This window comes from Daktulosphaira vitifoliae, unplaced genomic scaffold (genome assembly GCF_025091365.1).
Source record: "Daktulosphaira vitifoliae isolate Bord-2020 unplaced genomic scaffold, ASM2509136v1 Scaffold_4, whole genome shotgun sequence".
Classification (NCBI taxonomy): Eukaryota; Metazoa; Arthropoda; class Insecta; order Hemiptera; family Phylloxeridae; genus Daktulosphaira; species Daktulosphaira vitifoliae.
In genome coordinates this window covers 25,872,063-25,887,221 of record NW_026099575.1, presented here as the reverse complement: position 1 = coordinate 25,887,221, position 15,159 = coordinate 25,872,063, and the positions used below count along the sequence as shown (strand labels likewise).

The window sequence follows — 15,159 nt, the reverse complement described above, 5'->3', positions numbered from 1 at the left end:
ACCTTAGTGATAAAAAGCATCATGATAGTTTTTTTATTTGTACTACTGTATAAAGAGGTTATTATGGACTATTAGATATGCATAAATGAATTTCTTCTTGTTAAGCTTATATATCAATTATTACATTTCTATTAGAATAGGACTCCGTTAAATAGTTTACTGTAAATAGTAGTTATAAAATTTCTTGACTCTATATCAATCTTAAGAATATCATTTGTTTAACTCTTATAAAATTTTCTACTGAATGATGTCAATTTCAAACTTGAAAGATGAGCTAAAAATAGTATATTGTAAAAAGGTCAACCTTAATTTATTATAAACTTTCATAAAAATTAACTTTAAAGGGCCAAAAAAATAGGTTAAAAAAGACATTTTGCACTGATTATTTTTAACATATTAAAAATCGGTAATTATTTGAAAACATTTTTTTTTTGTTTTTAATTATTTTATTATTATTGTTTTTATTATTTTATATGTAAATACTAATTTTTTACTAATTAGTAATCATATCAAAAATTAAAGTTGATAGAAAAAGTCTAATTGCAGATTTGAAAACAGCGCGAAAATCTGAGTTAAAAAAGTACATTTTTGATTCTGATAAATATTCCTTGCAATCCAATGTATTTATATACAAGTAACATTTTTTTTTTTCAAAAGTATTGCATCAATCCCTTTAATTTTTATACACGTTAGTCATTGAAATAACAATTGAAGCGTTTCCTATGATAGTGATTTGAATTACTGTTAGATATCATCTATATTTGTACCAACTACGCCACGTCCACATTGCGCTATTTAATATTTAAAAGCACGCTGAATGAAAAATTATAATTTATTTTAAGAAATTCTGTGCTGTTAAATTAAGAGTAAGTTTTTATATTTTTAAAATTAATAATTTACGTCATTTAGACACTCAGTTAAGCTATTTGCGAGTAATTTTGAATTGTTACTATAGTATCAACTTACTATAATAGTTAAAAATTATACATCTAAAAATGAATTAAATTTTTTTTGAAATAATAATAATAATTAAATAATTTACTAAGTCGTATAGGTGTAATCAACATGATGTACTGATTATTATAACGATCTTTAAACAGATAATGTATGTATTTATCAATATCAATTTAGTTTACAGTAACCCCATTATAAAAAAAATTATCTATGGTATTTTCTTGTATTACAAAATAGAATTATTAATATTATATAATTAATATAGTGATCACTGTGTAAATGTTGGCACTAAGTATGTGATGACAACTACATCCACGAAGGAGAGAGGATAGTAGAATCTTTGGAAAAGTAGCCGATAACTACTTTTTTTTCTATGTTATGTACACTCTCGCAACGCTGTTTTAAGAAAATTAAAATGTCACNTTATGTACACTCTCGCAACGCTGTTTTAAGAAAATTAAAATGTCACATTATTTTTTCCTTGTACGTATGTGAATATAAAAAAAAAAAAACGTAAATTGAAGCTTTGGATGGACTAGTATAAAGGGACAATCTTAACAGCTTGAAATGATGGGAGACAAAAACCATATAGCAAATGAAAATAATTAAGTAGGAAAAAAGACCATCTAGCGGTGATGTTTTTATTTTAATATCTGTTATTAAATTTATTTTTCTATCAAAATGTCATGTCTAATTATATATATTAAATTAGCCTTGTAAATAAAATGTATATGTAATTTGTAAATGTATTGTTTTCTAATATATATTTATATATACATTATAACATTTCAGAGTACTTATTGTTTATCTAATAAAATTAAAACAACTTATATTACATACACAATTACATTAAAGTACATATGAGAAAGGAAGTTCATTAAATTAAAATATGACGTAAGATTTTTGAGTCTTAAAATATAGTAATTTAAAAAATTAAATTTTTTGGTGTTTTATCTTTTGGAATGAAAAAAAATGATTCAGCTACATATTATTTTAGAGTTTTTTTAAATCAAACAATATTTTCCTTCACAAGAATTAGAAATTTTCAATAGTTTCCGAGAAAATGAGTATCTTATCTTCAATGAATTACTCTATATAAATAGGGTGTTCAGTAAGTAAAGACAAAGGTTTCTATTTATCTCATTGTTTGTAACAAAATGACTTGTTTCCTTATTTTTTGAACATTATACAGAGTGATTCACTTATCATTAACCACCATCATTAATCGAAAAATAAAAATAATATTAATAAGTTTTTTATTTGTTTCTTTTAGTTCAACATTTTTTTCAAGTTTTCAATCTTAAAGTTTTTTTGATGTTCATCCCTTATACCTTATAAAAGTGACAACTTTATATTTTCAAATGGTATCGTACATTATTTAATAAATATTGATGTAATTAAGAAAATGACTGGTCGATAACAACTTTTGGACTAGTACTTCAGAAGTTATTTACATTTTAAAGTAAAGACTAGGTTGAGGAGTTGGTGCTGCAATTCTTATTAATAGTTATTTCCCAACCGTACTCTCTTTCACGTAGGTAGAAAAATGAAAATAACTTCTGAAATATTGGTCTAAAAGTTGTTATCAACCAGTCATTTTTTTAATTAGATAATTATATGATTTTCTATTTTATAATTTAATAAAATATATATGTTACAGTTTGAAAAATTAAATTTGACATCATTTTATATTATAAGGAATGAACTAAAAAGTTTACTGATCAAAACTAGCTGAATATTTATTAAACTAGCAAATAAATCTAGAATTATATATAACTAAAAGAAATCAAAAATTATTTTTCCAATATTGTATTTATTTAGACAGTAATCGAGTGGTTCATGATGATCCGATTACCTTGTATATACAGAGTATATATATACGGGAAAAAATACCATACAAACGGTTAATATAGTGTAATTACAACAGTCAAAATAACCGAATATTCGGTCAACCTAACCATATATTTAATTATTTCAACTGTTTTAATTAAAGTAGTCATTGTATTAATCGTTCATTTTTTCCGTGTATAGTAAATATATTAAATCCTACTTTTCATTTCAAAAAAAAATTATTTCAATTGTTTTAATAATTTTTTTAAATATTTATTTAGATGGATCAAGATGAAGACCCAAAACCGGAAGGCAAACGTCGGCAATCATTAAGCATCGACAAAGCAGCGTTTCTATTACTTAGGATAAGACGAGTGTTCAAAAAGAGAAGTCAAAGTCAACAGCTAGAGAAAAGGTATGTATATTCTTTTAAATACATAATTGTCATGTATGACTTTATTCTATTTCTTTGTGACATGATGATAATCCCTTCTGTTTGTATTGATATTTGAAGACTAATTAACCGAATTCTTTGAATATTGCGTAGTATTTATTTAATAGCACAAGATAATCACCTGAGTTGCGATTTATTTAAAATTAAATTCATAAAAAAAAAAAACTTATAAATAATATTTTACTATATTACTTATATATAAAATTACAATAAATTATTAAATAAGACGTTGCTCCCTTTTAAAGTAATTCGAAATAAACATTTTCGATAAAAAAAATAATGAACACAATTATTTTTCAATAAGAAATCCATCAACTTAATGAGAGAAAAAAAAATTATACATTTTAATTTCTATAGCTGAGTTAATTGAAAAATTTTAATTTTGAAACCTTCGTAACTATTACTGGGTAGCTTTAAAATAAATAATTCAACTAAATATGAAAATCTAAAACGATTCTGAATTGAAGAATGACGGTAGATTCTGTAATACATTGATAAAATTGGATTTCGTCAGATCATTAATTTTGTTCACGTTTGATACTACCACAGTATCTAGAGGGTAACAAAAATAAAATTTATTTTTTGTTCGAATAGTGTTATTTGTTTTCTCAGAATTAGAAATCAATCTTTTGAATAGTCATTGTAAAGATAAAAAAGAGAAATATGAATATACAACATAAAGATAAATTTGTAAAGATATTTTTGATGTAATATTTCAACACATATTATAGAAACATAGAGTATACACTCTTGAGAATGAATGTAAGCAAATGGTTATAACCCATGTGTTTTGCGTTACCATCCTTTTTTTTACTTGTGGTGAAAAGATAATATTGGTATACATAGATGTTATAAAACCACACGATGGTGTTACGAATATACGAATTTCTAAAAATAATCGTTGATGATTGATTATAAAAATTTTATACCGATAAATAAAACATTTATGATGGCATAATTTAATCATCATAAATATTTAAAAAAATATGCAATGAATAATTTTTTTTGATATGTTATAAAATATCTTCAGTTTATTTTTAAAAAATTAATTACTTAATGATTATACTTGGAACAGTTAAATATCTATTATTAATTTACAGCACTAGCAAAATGTTTATAAGTATTGTTATAAAACACAAAATATTTTTTGACAAACTTTTTGATGATATGCACAAAATAATTAACTGTCCCGAGTTTAAGAATAATAATTTTTTTTTTTAATAATTTAACTAATTAGTTAAATTTGTATAAATGGACGTATTTAAAAAAACATATGTGAAGGGCACAAATAAAATTTCATTGATAAGCTGCTGTAATTATATTTGATGACTTATTTGCTTATAATATTTTTAAACTGAAAGATTCATCTAAAATGTTTATTAAGTTCGGTAATATTTAGGACATATGCTACTCCCGACAAGAACGCTACTGGTGACACTATTAATGAATTTAACATAAAAAGTATAATTATTAAAAATAATAATATTTTATATTAAATAAATAAGTACTAGTACTATAAGAAGTATAAGTATTCCACATTGTACGTTTGGTCAACTTACAAACTAGAAAATGATCTAAGAAAGTGATTTATTATAAAGACTATTTAAGCTGGTTAAATATACATGACTATTTAAAAAACTATAGTTGATAAATTTTTAAAGATGATAAGAATTTTTTTGAAAATAAAGCATAGGGTACTAATAACTTTTGAAAAGAAAAATTTATATTTTAAAAGATATTTTATGAATCATTGTTAGGCAATCATCCTATACTTCATTTTAACTACAAATTATATACATATTTTTTTTGTAGTATTTAATAATCTAGAAATTGTGATAATAACCTTTAAATAGTCCTTTAATTATCTCAGTCAGGGAATTTCCGATTTCTGCGAAATGAGTATCATTTCACTCCTTAAAGTGACAACAAAATAATAAAAATTTGAGCTCGACTTTATAAATTTTAGTTCAACTTATAATACATTTATTGTTTGTTACTCAAATTTGTACTTTACTATAAACATAACAGTAAAATGAGTAATAACAGTCATATCATACTGTCATAACAGTAATCTTGATGAGAATCTTGTATCGTCTATTTAATACAATAAAATACCTTTTGAATGATAGAATGATAAAGAGGAAAGGATAGAACCAAGCATGTCCATTAAATAATAATCTGTTTAAACAAAATATACGACAAAAATAGAAATTAAACATATATAAAACCCATTAGTTACAATTTATTGTTAATCTTTAATTAAAAATTTTGGACTTAAACTGTTTGGTGTTAATAAAAATATAATTTTTATTAATTTGTATTTATTTGTTTTTATTGTTTTATATGATAATTTATCATAATGATAACAATAATTTATTATGTTTAGTTAGTTTCCGTGCATTTTATGTAATCTTTATTAATATGATTTAGCGAAACGGTTTAAAATATTAAAGAATATTGATTTTACAAGAGCCAGTACATAATATTATAACGCGAAATATTAGATTTTTTGCGAAGCGTGAGACTTAACAATATTATTATTACTGTTCTGACACACGACACACGCTACGTGACAAAATCATTGCGGAAAGAGCAAAAAGTAGCAATGCGTATAAGTATATTTCATTTAGCTAGCTGTACGTGAAACTCCATCGGGGCGTTGACCATTTTTCACAGGATGTAGCGGTGCCATATATAACACACCCTCACATCGTTTCGTCAAAGCCTGTGTCGAGTATAGTATAAATCACATGGGTTTAAAACTTATTAAATCACATAGAGTGACTGACTTAGCAATCCTACACAATACCAAAGGAGACCAATCGTTACAAAACTTTTTTAAGTATACTTTCACGATTACATGTTACTTATTTTACTATTTTTACTTAAGATGTTAATTACTTATTAATCCGCACACAGTCTATTAACACCTTTATATGGATTGCTAAAATTTACAAGAATTACTATTTAACACGTTCGAATATTTTTATAAAAGAGTAGTAAGCGTTTTAAATATAAATTTTTTAAATATGCTTACGAGAGTTAAATTCTATCCGTCGATGACATGCATAATTTAATAAGATATATTTAAGTGTTAGCCACTGAATGCTTGCATAAATCAGATTAGAAATTTTACCATTTTAGCTTCGATACGAAGCTGAGAAGGTATTGGTTTTACTAAGATGTGTTTTTTTTTTTGTGTCTGTTACCACTTTTTCTCAGCTCTCACTGAACGGATTTCTTTCAACGATACGTCAAAAGATCACAAATCGTATCTAGTCGAAGACATTACACTCAAAAATTGAAAAAATTTCCCTCGTTCCCCGTAAATGGGGGAAACCTCCAAAAAAATTACAAATTTAAAAATCGCTAATTTTCGAAATTTTTTCAATTTTTTTTACTAAAAACTGCTGTAACTTTTTCAAAAATAAATATATTAATATAATTTTTTTTTATAGATGCTTGATGTCTTTACCTATCATTTAGTATATTTTTTTTGTATATCTGACACTTAAATTGCACACAGGGGGGATTTAAAATGACAACTTTTTTACAAAAAATTAACTTTTTCAACTTAACTTTTGAAAATGTTCCAGAAGGTCTGACACTTATATATATATATATTTAAATTCTCGATTTTATTTTTTACATTTTTAACTTTATAATGCTATAACTTATTGAAAAGTGTATGGTTAAACACAATTTTTATATGAGAAATAAAATTTTTTAATAATCCCTTTTTAATTCAGGATATTAATAAGAAAATTGCAGATCATGTAGCTTTTGGAATAATCCACCAGTTTTTTAAAATTAAACACTATCTAAAGATTTGCATCGAAGCGTTTTTTTGTGATAGTGATTTTAATCACTGTCGGATATCATTATACTTGATCCAACTATGCCACGTCACCACTGTGCCGCGACCCCCCTGTGCTGGGTTTTTTCTATTAAACTTAATATGGCCAAAAAAAAAAATAGGAATCTAAAAAAAAGTTAACTATTTCTTATTAACATTATTTATGTAAACTTAATTTTTTTAACTAAAAGCATTAAAGTTTAAATGATTTTAAAAGTTATTTAAATAATTAGTTTTATTTTATTAATTTTTTCAGTGAATTAAAACTCAAAGTACAATATTGAAAATGTGGGTGAAATGTTTATTTAAAGATAAAAAAAAAAACTTAATTTCATAATATTTACCAGCAATAAAATATACTATTTTCAAAGCAGAATTTGTATTTGAAACGGCGTGATTTGAAATTTGACATATTATCTAAATATATTAACAGTAAAAATGATTTTAATTATAGCTATAATATATGGAAGGATACGTTTACAAAATTAAATTATACTGAAAATAATTATTTAGGTAAAATAAACTTACGTTTTTGTAATTATTTTTATAAGAACTTTTTTTATTTTTTGCTTAATACTTTATATTTACACGCTTTATTTCTATCCAAAAACATTTTTTTTTAAAGTTTCTTCATTATTTTTTTATGATTCATTAAACTGTATAAGGAAATGATCGACAATTTTTTTCTGGAAGATAATATATAAAATTAAGATATTATATAAAAAATTTCTTAATTGTAAGAGAATAAGATATTTTTTGTAATTTCTTCATTCTTGTAGAGAAATTCCAATTCCAACTTTGACATTATTCTAAGTTAATTTTATTACTGTAAGTCATTTTCCCTTGTGTTTATAGTAAATAAAACTTTCTTAAGATTGAAAGCATATTGACTAAGTATCATTACAAATAATAATCAAAGTTAATTTTTATTTTTTGTTTAAATTGTATTTACAGCTACATCGCTGACCTGGAAAATAGCGTTTCCGGAGAAGAATTCAAAATTTTCATATTATTCAATACAAAATTACAATATGCAACACATAATCATTCTGTCTAGCTAGACTAAAGGTCAATCTTAACGCCAATTAAATATTTATTGATCTTTGTATAAAACCGAGTATAGCAATGTGGGTGGTCATTTGCACACTAAGGGTCCGTGTCACAAATGTCAGTAAAAGAATTACTCAGATAGTAGAACTAATTAAAATTCTAAGTTTACCTTATATTAAGCTAGAGAATAATTTAACTTTGAAAGAACTGACTAAAATAATTTTAATCATAAATACTTGATAAGGATGCAGTGATGTAATACTTGTAATTTGGTAGTTGATATTTAGTGAACTTAGATGCGTTTATATATTTTTTACTTATTCAATCCTTGAACGATTAATTTGAGCGATTTTTGGAGCAATGTAACTGAATTAATACGTATGGAATCAAAGTGCTGTATTGGAAGACAATAAATAATCGTTTGTACAAATTCGTTATTAATATATGCCATTGCGACGATATATATGAATAAGAAAATATCTTAGTGGTTATCTTTTGTTATGCAAAACAGTAATCTCTTGACACGTTGATTACAAATTTGTAAAACTTGGAACATGAATGACAGTTTATTCTTTTTATTCTGTTTTGTTATCTATTGACAGCCAGTAAACGTTATCGTTTATGATTATGATGAGATTTTTATTTTTCATTTATTGAGAAACCTTTATTGTCTAGATACAAATGGAAATAAAAGATTAAACTATGAAAATTATTATTTACATTATTACGCAATTAACATTATTATTTGCACCAAGAAAAACCACTGTCAAATGTTATGGACACACTGATATGTGTACCTGTGGTTAACTCTAATCGTTGACCTTGATAAAATTCAGGGTAATAGTTATGCTATTTAAAATTTCTAGTTATTTACGTTTTAAGTCGTCTAGTCATTTAATTGATGTGTCTGAGCTCTCAGAAGCCAATTTCTCTCACTGTGCGTTTGATTTTCTCGCTAACATAAATATATCGTTTTGTAATCGTCTAGTTGTTAAATTTTCTTTATATTTTTATGGCATTCCCATACTATAATTTTATATAATAAGATCATATTTTTAATTACTTACATATTTGAGACAAAATAATGAACTACGCATTGGTATTAATTACAAATTAAATACAAATGACATGGTAAGTTACATTTAAAATTGAATTTTCAAAAAACTTTTTCGATTAATATTTTTTTAAATGTGTGTTTTAAAAACTTGGCGCACTATTGTATTTAAAGTTGACCACTTAAACACATTTTTTGATATGTATAAAAGGAATAGTGTTTATTTAATTTTTAAAAGATGGTGTCTTACAAAATAACTGTGTATTTTTTTGATTTTTGATTTTCAAAACACAATTATATCATCTTAATTACTTTTCTTTCGATAAAAAATCGTTTATATTAATCGTAAAAAATAAAAAAAATAAAATACTTTTTAAATAATAATTTGTTATTAATTAGTGTTTTTGAAAAACAGAACTTGTAACTTCTTGTACTTTTGTATTATATTAAACAAAACTGTAAATATCATTTACAAAGATCTCATAATTCATAGTTATTATACAATTATTCATATATGTGTAATATTTATATTGAAAACAGATGAATAGGAACATTTAAATATGAATACAATGAATTTTTTCTATCTTCACTGATTTTTGATATTATCTCTAATTTATTAAAAACCACAGCTATAAACTATATGTAATATAGTTCTGAATATTACAATTATAGCATCTATTTAAACACTAAGAGATACATAAAACGTATTAGTATTTCTGATGAAATTATTTATTACGTTATAATTACAAAAATCTTATAAGCAATTTTGACGAAATTTTGGGTTTTTTTTATTAATTTCTGGTAATAGTAATTATATAAGTTCCTTACCATTTATCAATTTAAACAAAACCATTTTTAAAATCTTCAAACATTTTTCTATATAACGATATCAATTTTATACTTGCAAGTTAAACTAAAAAAATGATTAAGAATTCAACTTTTTTAGATTATAAGCTTTCATAAAAATCAACTTTAAATGACCAAAAATAGATTAAAAATGACATTTTGAACCGAAATTTTGCACGTATTATTTTTAATTTATTAAAGATCAAAATCAATTAGTAATATTGTTGTGACCGGGTTGGTACGGTAGACAAATGAAGAGAGAATGCGTTTGATAATTAGTTTATTATATTTAAAAAAAAATATGTTTACACTTATAATTAACTTCTCGATTTTAATTAGTTGATAATTAATATAAAAGATTCAGTGAACAAGTTAACGTAAAAGATTCAGTGAGCAAATTAACATAAAAGATTCAGTGAGCAAATTAACAAAAGATTCAGTGGAGAGTCGTCCAGGTTCGACCCATGAACTCTATGACTCTTGAACGAGTAGCTGACTCCTACTGGCGCGTCGCCTCAGGCGGCGGCGGCCGTAGGCCCAATACATTGAAAAAGGCTGAGCAAGCATCGAATGTTCTAGAAGAACTAGATGCTTGCCTGGTAAATACTTTATACAAAACAAAAGAGGCTTCCGTTCCCATGATTATTATATATATACTATTAAATTACATAATTACAATTAGGCAGCAAAAAGCCAGTTCACAACAATATATTATCTCAAAAAAAGAAGTCATGGAAAAAATCGAATTATAGATTTGTTTTCAGCGCAAAACGTGGTTTGGCGTAGTATATTTTGGTCTAGGCTGATTAAAAATGTTTCATTTTATTGATATGATTTTACTATGTAATTCAGTATAAAAATACATTTTATACTCTTAAGAGTTGTGGAGAATATTTAATTAAAAAAAGTTTTTTATGATGTTGCCATTTTTTACAGTTGATATTTGTCTAAATTTCTAAAATTAAGGTATTTTTCTAATATTTGATAACTATTATTTCAAGTAGATTAAAATCGGTTCTTTTTTGATCATCAAAATTGGTCCAGTTAAAGCTGTGAATTTTTATGAACAGATATAAAAATAAAACGCATAGCATCCCAAGATTAAAAACTTCTTAGCTTTGCATCAAAACCAAAAAAAAAATCAAAGAGTTGTTAAAAAAATCTACTCAATATAGTGTATTATAAATATAGTGATTATAACTGTAAAAATCCATTGTTAAATTTATATGAAACTAGAAATAAATTTTTTAGAAATGATTTATGCAGTAACATGTTACTAAAAAATTTGGAATATTATAGACTAGTACTGGAACATACAAATTGAGAAAAAAAATTAATAAATAACAAAGTAAGATTATTGAACTTTGTAGTTGAAACTTGGTGTGGTATTGCATAATGTTAACACTAGTTGTTGCAAATCTCTAGTGTTAAGCTGCGTTTACCGCTGTAGGTGAAAGGATGTGTGACCATGTATTCGTTTTTACGGTGGCGAAATAACACCATGTTCCCAGTGAATAAAGGAATCCACTGCACATAAATTACCCAGGATATACCAATCCAATTAGAATTATGCAACCTAACGGTTCAAAAAAAAAAAAAAAAAAAATTGTTGAATATCGCTACAATCGATATNTAAAAAAAAAAAAAAAAAAAAAAATGGAAAGTGGAAAGTGGAAAGTGGTCATATCTAATCTAACAATATATACTTTAAAAGTATTATAAATGATGGTATTATTGTTAAATTGTGAAAATAATAATATTATGAAATACATATTGTAATATCTCTATATTATTAAAAATTACATTTTCCTCCAAAACATGAATTATATTAACACTACTCGGTGATTGATAATGTAATATGCATGTTATAATTTATATGAATACATATAGACTTAAAGGCAAATTAATTCAAGGCGCATTTTGTATGCAATATAGCTACATCAAATCATTCTAACAAAATGTTGCCTATGTTTAATTAATATAAAACTATACTATGTGAAAAATTGTATTTTATTTCATAATAATATTGTTATTTGATATTCTATTAATTTATAAAATAATTTTTATTAAAAAATAATGGAAATTTTACAATATTTTTAGAAAACATATACAGGGTGTTCAGTAAGTCAGGAAACGGGTTTCTATTGTTCTCATTGTTTATAACAATTTACCTGTTTTTTTACTTACTGAATATTCTGTATAATAGATATTATAGTTCATTTATGTGTTCAAACAAATTTTCCTAGTAAAAGAAATATATTTTAAATTTTTCACTGTTTTAAAAACTTAGTAATAGACGTAGAAAAACTAATACCAAATTATTAAAATAATATAATTCTTATTATTTAACTGCCTGTGTTATATGCATAAATATTATCGTATATAATAGCAAATATACATTTATATTAGTGCACTGAGTTACGGTTATCTGTCTTCAGTTCATTGTACATTGAGTATTATATTTTTAAATATAATCCTTATTCATTAGTCGGTAACAAAATATGATACGTTTGTAGTACCTTATAAATATTTGAAAACTGTGTTAAATCGTATATGTACCTAAAGTCATAAGATGAAGTATGTTCTCTTTTAAACTATAATGATACCTTGTAATAGTTTTAGTAATAAAATTATTATCATGAACTTATTATAGTTTTACCAAATAATGACATCCCTTTATGCTTCGGATGGGGGTTGAATATTAAATATTTTTAATTAGATCAGTAATTTTTTACTTCTAATTAAAACATGGATGTTATAGTGATTTAAGTCATATATATTTCTAAAGAATTTTTTTATTACTCCTCCAAAATTAATGAATAAAATGTTTATTTTACTTCATTTGTTATGATAAAATTCGATAAATGTACACGTATCAATTTTTTTTTTAAATCATTGATAAGTTTACACGGAATATTAAAGTAATTTATAATTGATTTAAAATGTACAGTTATAAATAAAAAAAATTTTTGATAAACATTATTTGGAATAAAACCAAAAATTTTTCCCGTTTTACAAATAAGACAAGAACTATAGTCATAAATTATATTACTGTGTAATACTAAGTATTTCAAAGAACAGTCTATTTTAATTGAACAAAAACAAATATTTTTACAATTTTTTTTATTAAATAATTAATATGATTATTGAGATTGATTTGAAATGATATAGTACTCACATTTAAAACAAAATGATTAAACATTTTAATTATTACTAAATTCAACAATTTATTATAAAAATATGTTCATAATTCAAGTATCTTTATCCTTCCAAAGTTTTAAGTAACGCTATTTTTCAATTAAAAAGTTATATCAAAGAAGATTATAATGAGTTTATCTCTCCTTCTAGTTCTAATTTTTCAAATGTTTAGTAAAAATATCCAAGTTATTTCAAAACTTATTGAAGATAAGATAGTTTTTTCTGTAAATTATATGTATATTAAAAATACATACATTTTCTTAATCTTATTTCTGAAATTCGCAAATGTATCCACTACGTGTTAATAATTAACACATAGTGCTATTATGCTACATTTATGCTTAAATATTATTTTTGGTATACCAAATCGCTCTTTAAAATTATTGTTGGTGGGTATAATTCATATACAAAAAGTATCACAAACAAACTTCAAAGCTATTTGTTTGATAACTCTCATAATTTCTCATTAATACTTCACGTAAAGTTAGCAGTATTTGAACGCAATGAACTTAACGAATCCTTGTATTCGATAAAGTAAATTCCATTTTTCTTGCGACNGCAATGAACTTAACGAATCCTTGTATTCGATAAAGTAAATTCCATTTTTCTCAAGAAAAATATGAGCTATAGATTTTTTAAATATATAATAATAGTTTAGAACAAAAAAACATTCTCTCAGTGTGATATATAAATACAAATATGTTCTTTAATATATGAAATAAATGTCTCATATGATGTCAGTAGTAAATATAACTTTATGTATTTATAAAAAATNAATTTTCAGTTAATAATTGGCGTAATGTCGTTTATTTTATTATGATCGGTGCGAGTAACTCGGTATCTAGAAGGTACTTCAACGTATATTTGCGGTGAGTCGTCATCGGCCGTGCGACACTTGCTGGAATTTGTACCGTAACGTATGACACGCGGTGTTAGTCAGTCAAACTACGATATAAACGTAGTAGAGCGACGGTTGATAAAAATGTCTACTTTTGTGATACTGAATTTTTATATACAGGGTGATTTTTTTATCATAACCCACTCAATTACTTACAGAATAATAATAATTTAAAAATTTTTTTTTATTATTATCTTTAGTTACACATTATTCTTGAATTATTAACTATGTAATACTTTTTAAGTTCATCCCTTATGCCTGGTAAGGGTGTCAACTTTGTTTTTTTAAATGGTAACACATATTTTTAATTTAATAAAATGTTTGAGTTTTTAATTCAATAGTAAATGGCATTTGAATTTTTAATGAAACTTAATTTGTTTATTAGATATAAACATTTAAAGTTTCAAGTTTTTGAGTTAATATATAGGTATAATACACAAGGGATTACAAATACAGGTAGCCAATTGGTTTTTTATGACATCGATATTAGCAGGTACATAGCATTGTTATTATCAATGATATTAAGGTACATTGTTGTGAGTTTATAAATACACTAACTGACAATACAGAAAGTATATCTATTGATAATCATAATTGATTATAAACAATCTGTGACTGAGACAGCAATGTCATAAAAATCTATTTAACTACCTGTATTTACAATCCCATGTGTATTATACATGTATAACCTTAAATTTACCCTTTTAAATGATATCATATTTTTTTTCAAAAAGTTAACCTGCTCACAGAAAGGGGTTATATATAAAATTTAAACTTATGTCATATACTATTAATTAAAAAAAAATTCTGTCAAAGTTAAAAAAATGATATTTTTGTGTTAAAATTTTTTGATTTTAAATTGTTATAACTTTTTGAAAAAACCCAGCACAGGGGGGTCGCGGCACAGTTGTGACGTGGTATAGTTGGATCAAGTATAATGATATCTGACAGTGATTAAAATCACTATCAAAAATAAACGCTTCGATGCAAATCTTTAGATAGTGTTTAATTTTAAAAAA

The 15,159-nt window shown here is 24.3% G+C and overlaps 1 protein-coding gene across 4 annotated transcripts in view; it reads left to right on the top strand.

Annotated features, from left to right (window-relative positions):
• LOC126903719 (ankyrin repeat and fibronectin type-III domain-containing protein 1) overlaps positions 1-15,159 on the top strand; it is a 100,493-nt gene that overhangs the window by 7,803 nt on the left and 77,531 nt on the right. For all 4 annotated transcript variants that reach the window (XM_050682132.1, XM_050682129.1, XM_050682130.1 and 1 more), the window contains one exon: positions 3,066-3,199. In XM_050682132.1, coding sequence (XP_050538089.1) covers positions 3,066-3,199 — 134 coding nt within the window. The remainder of the gene's footprint in view (positions 1-3,065; positions 3,200-15,159) is intronic.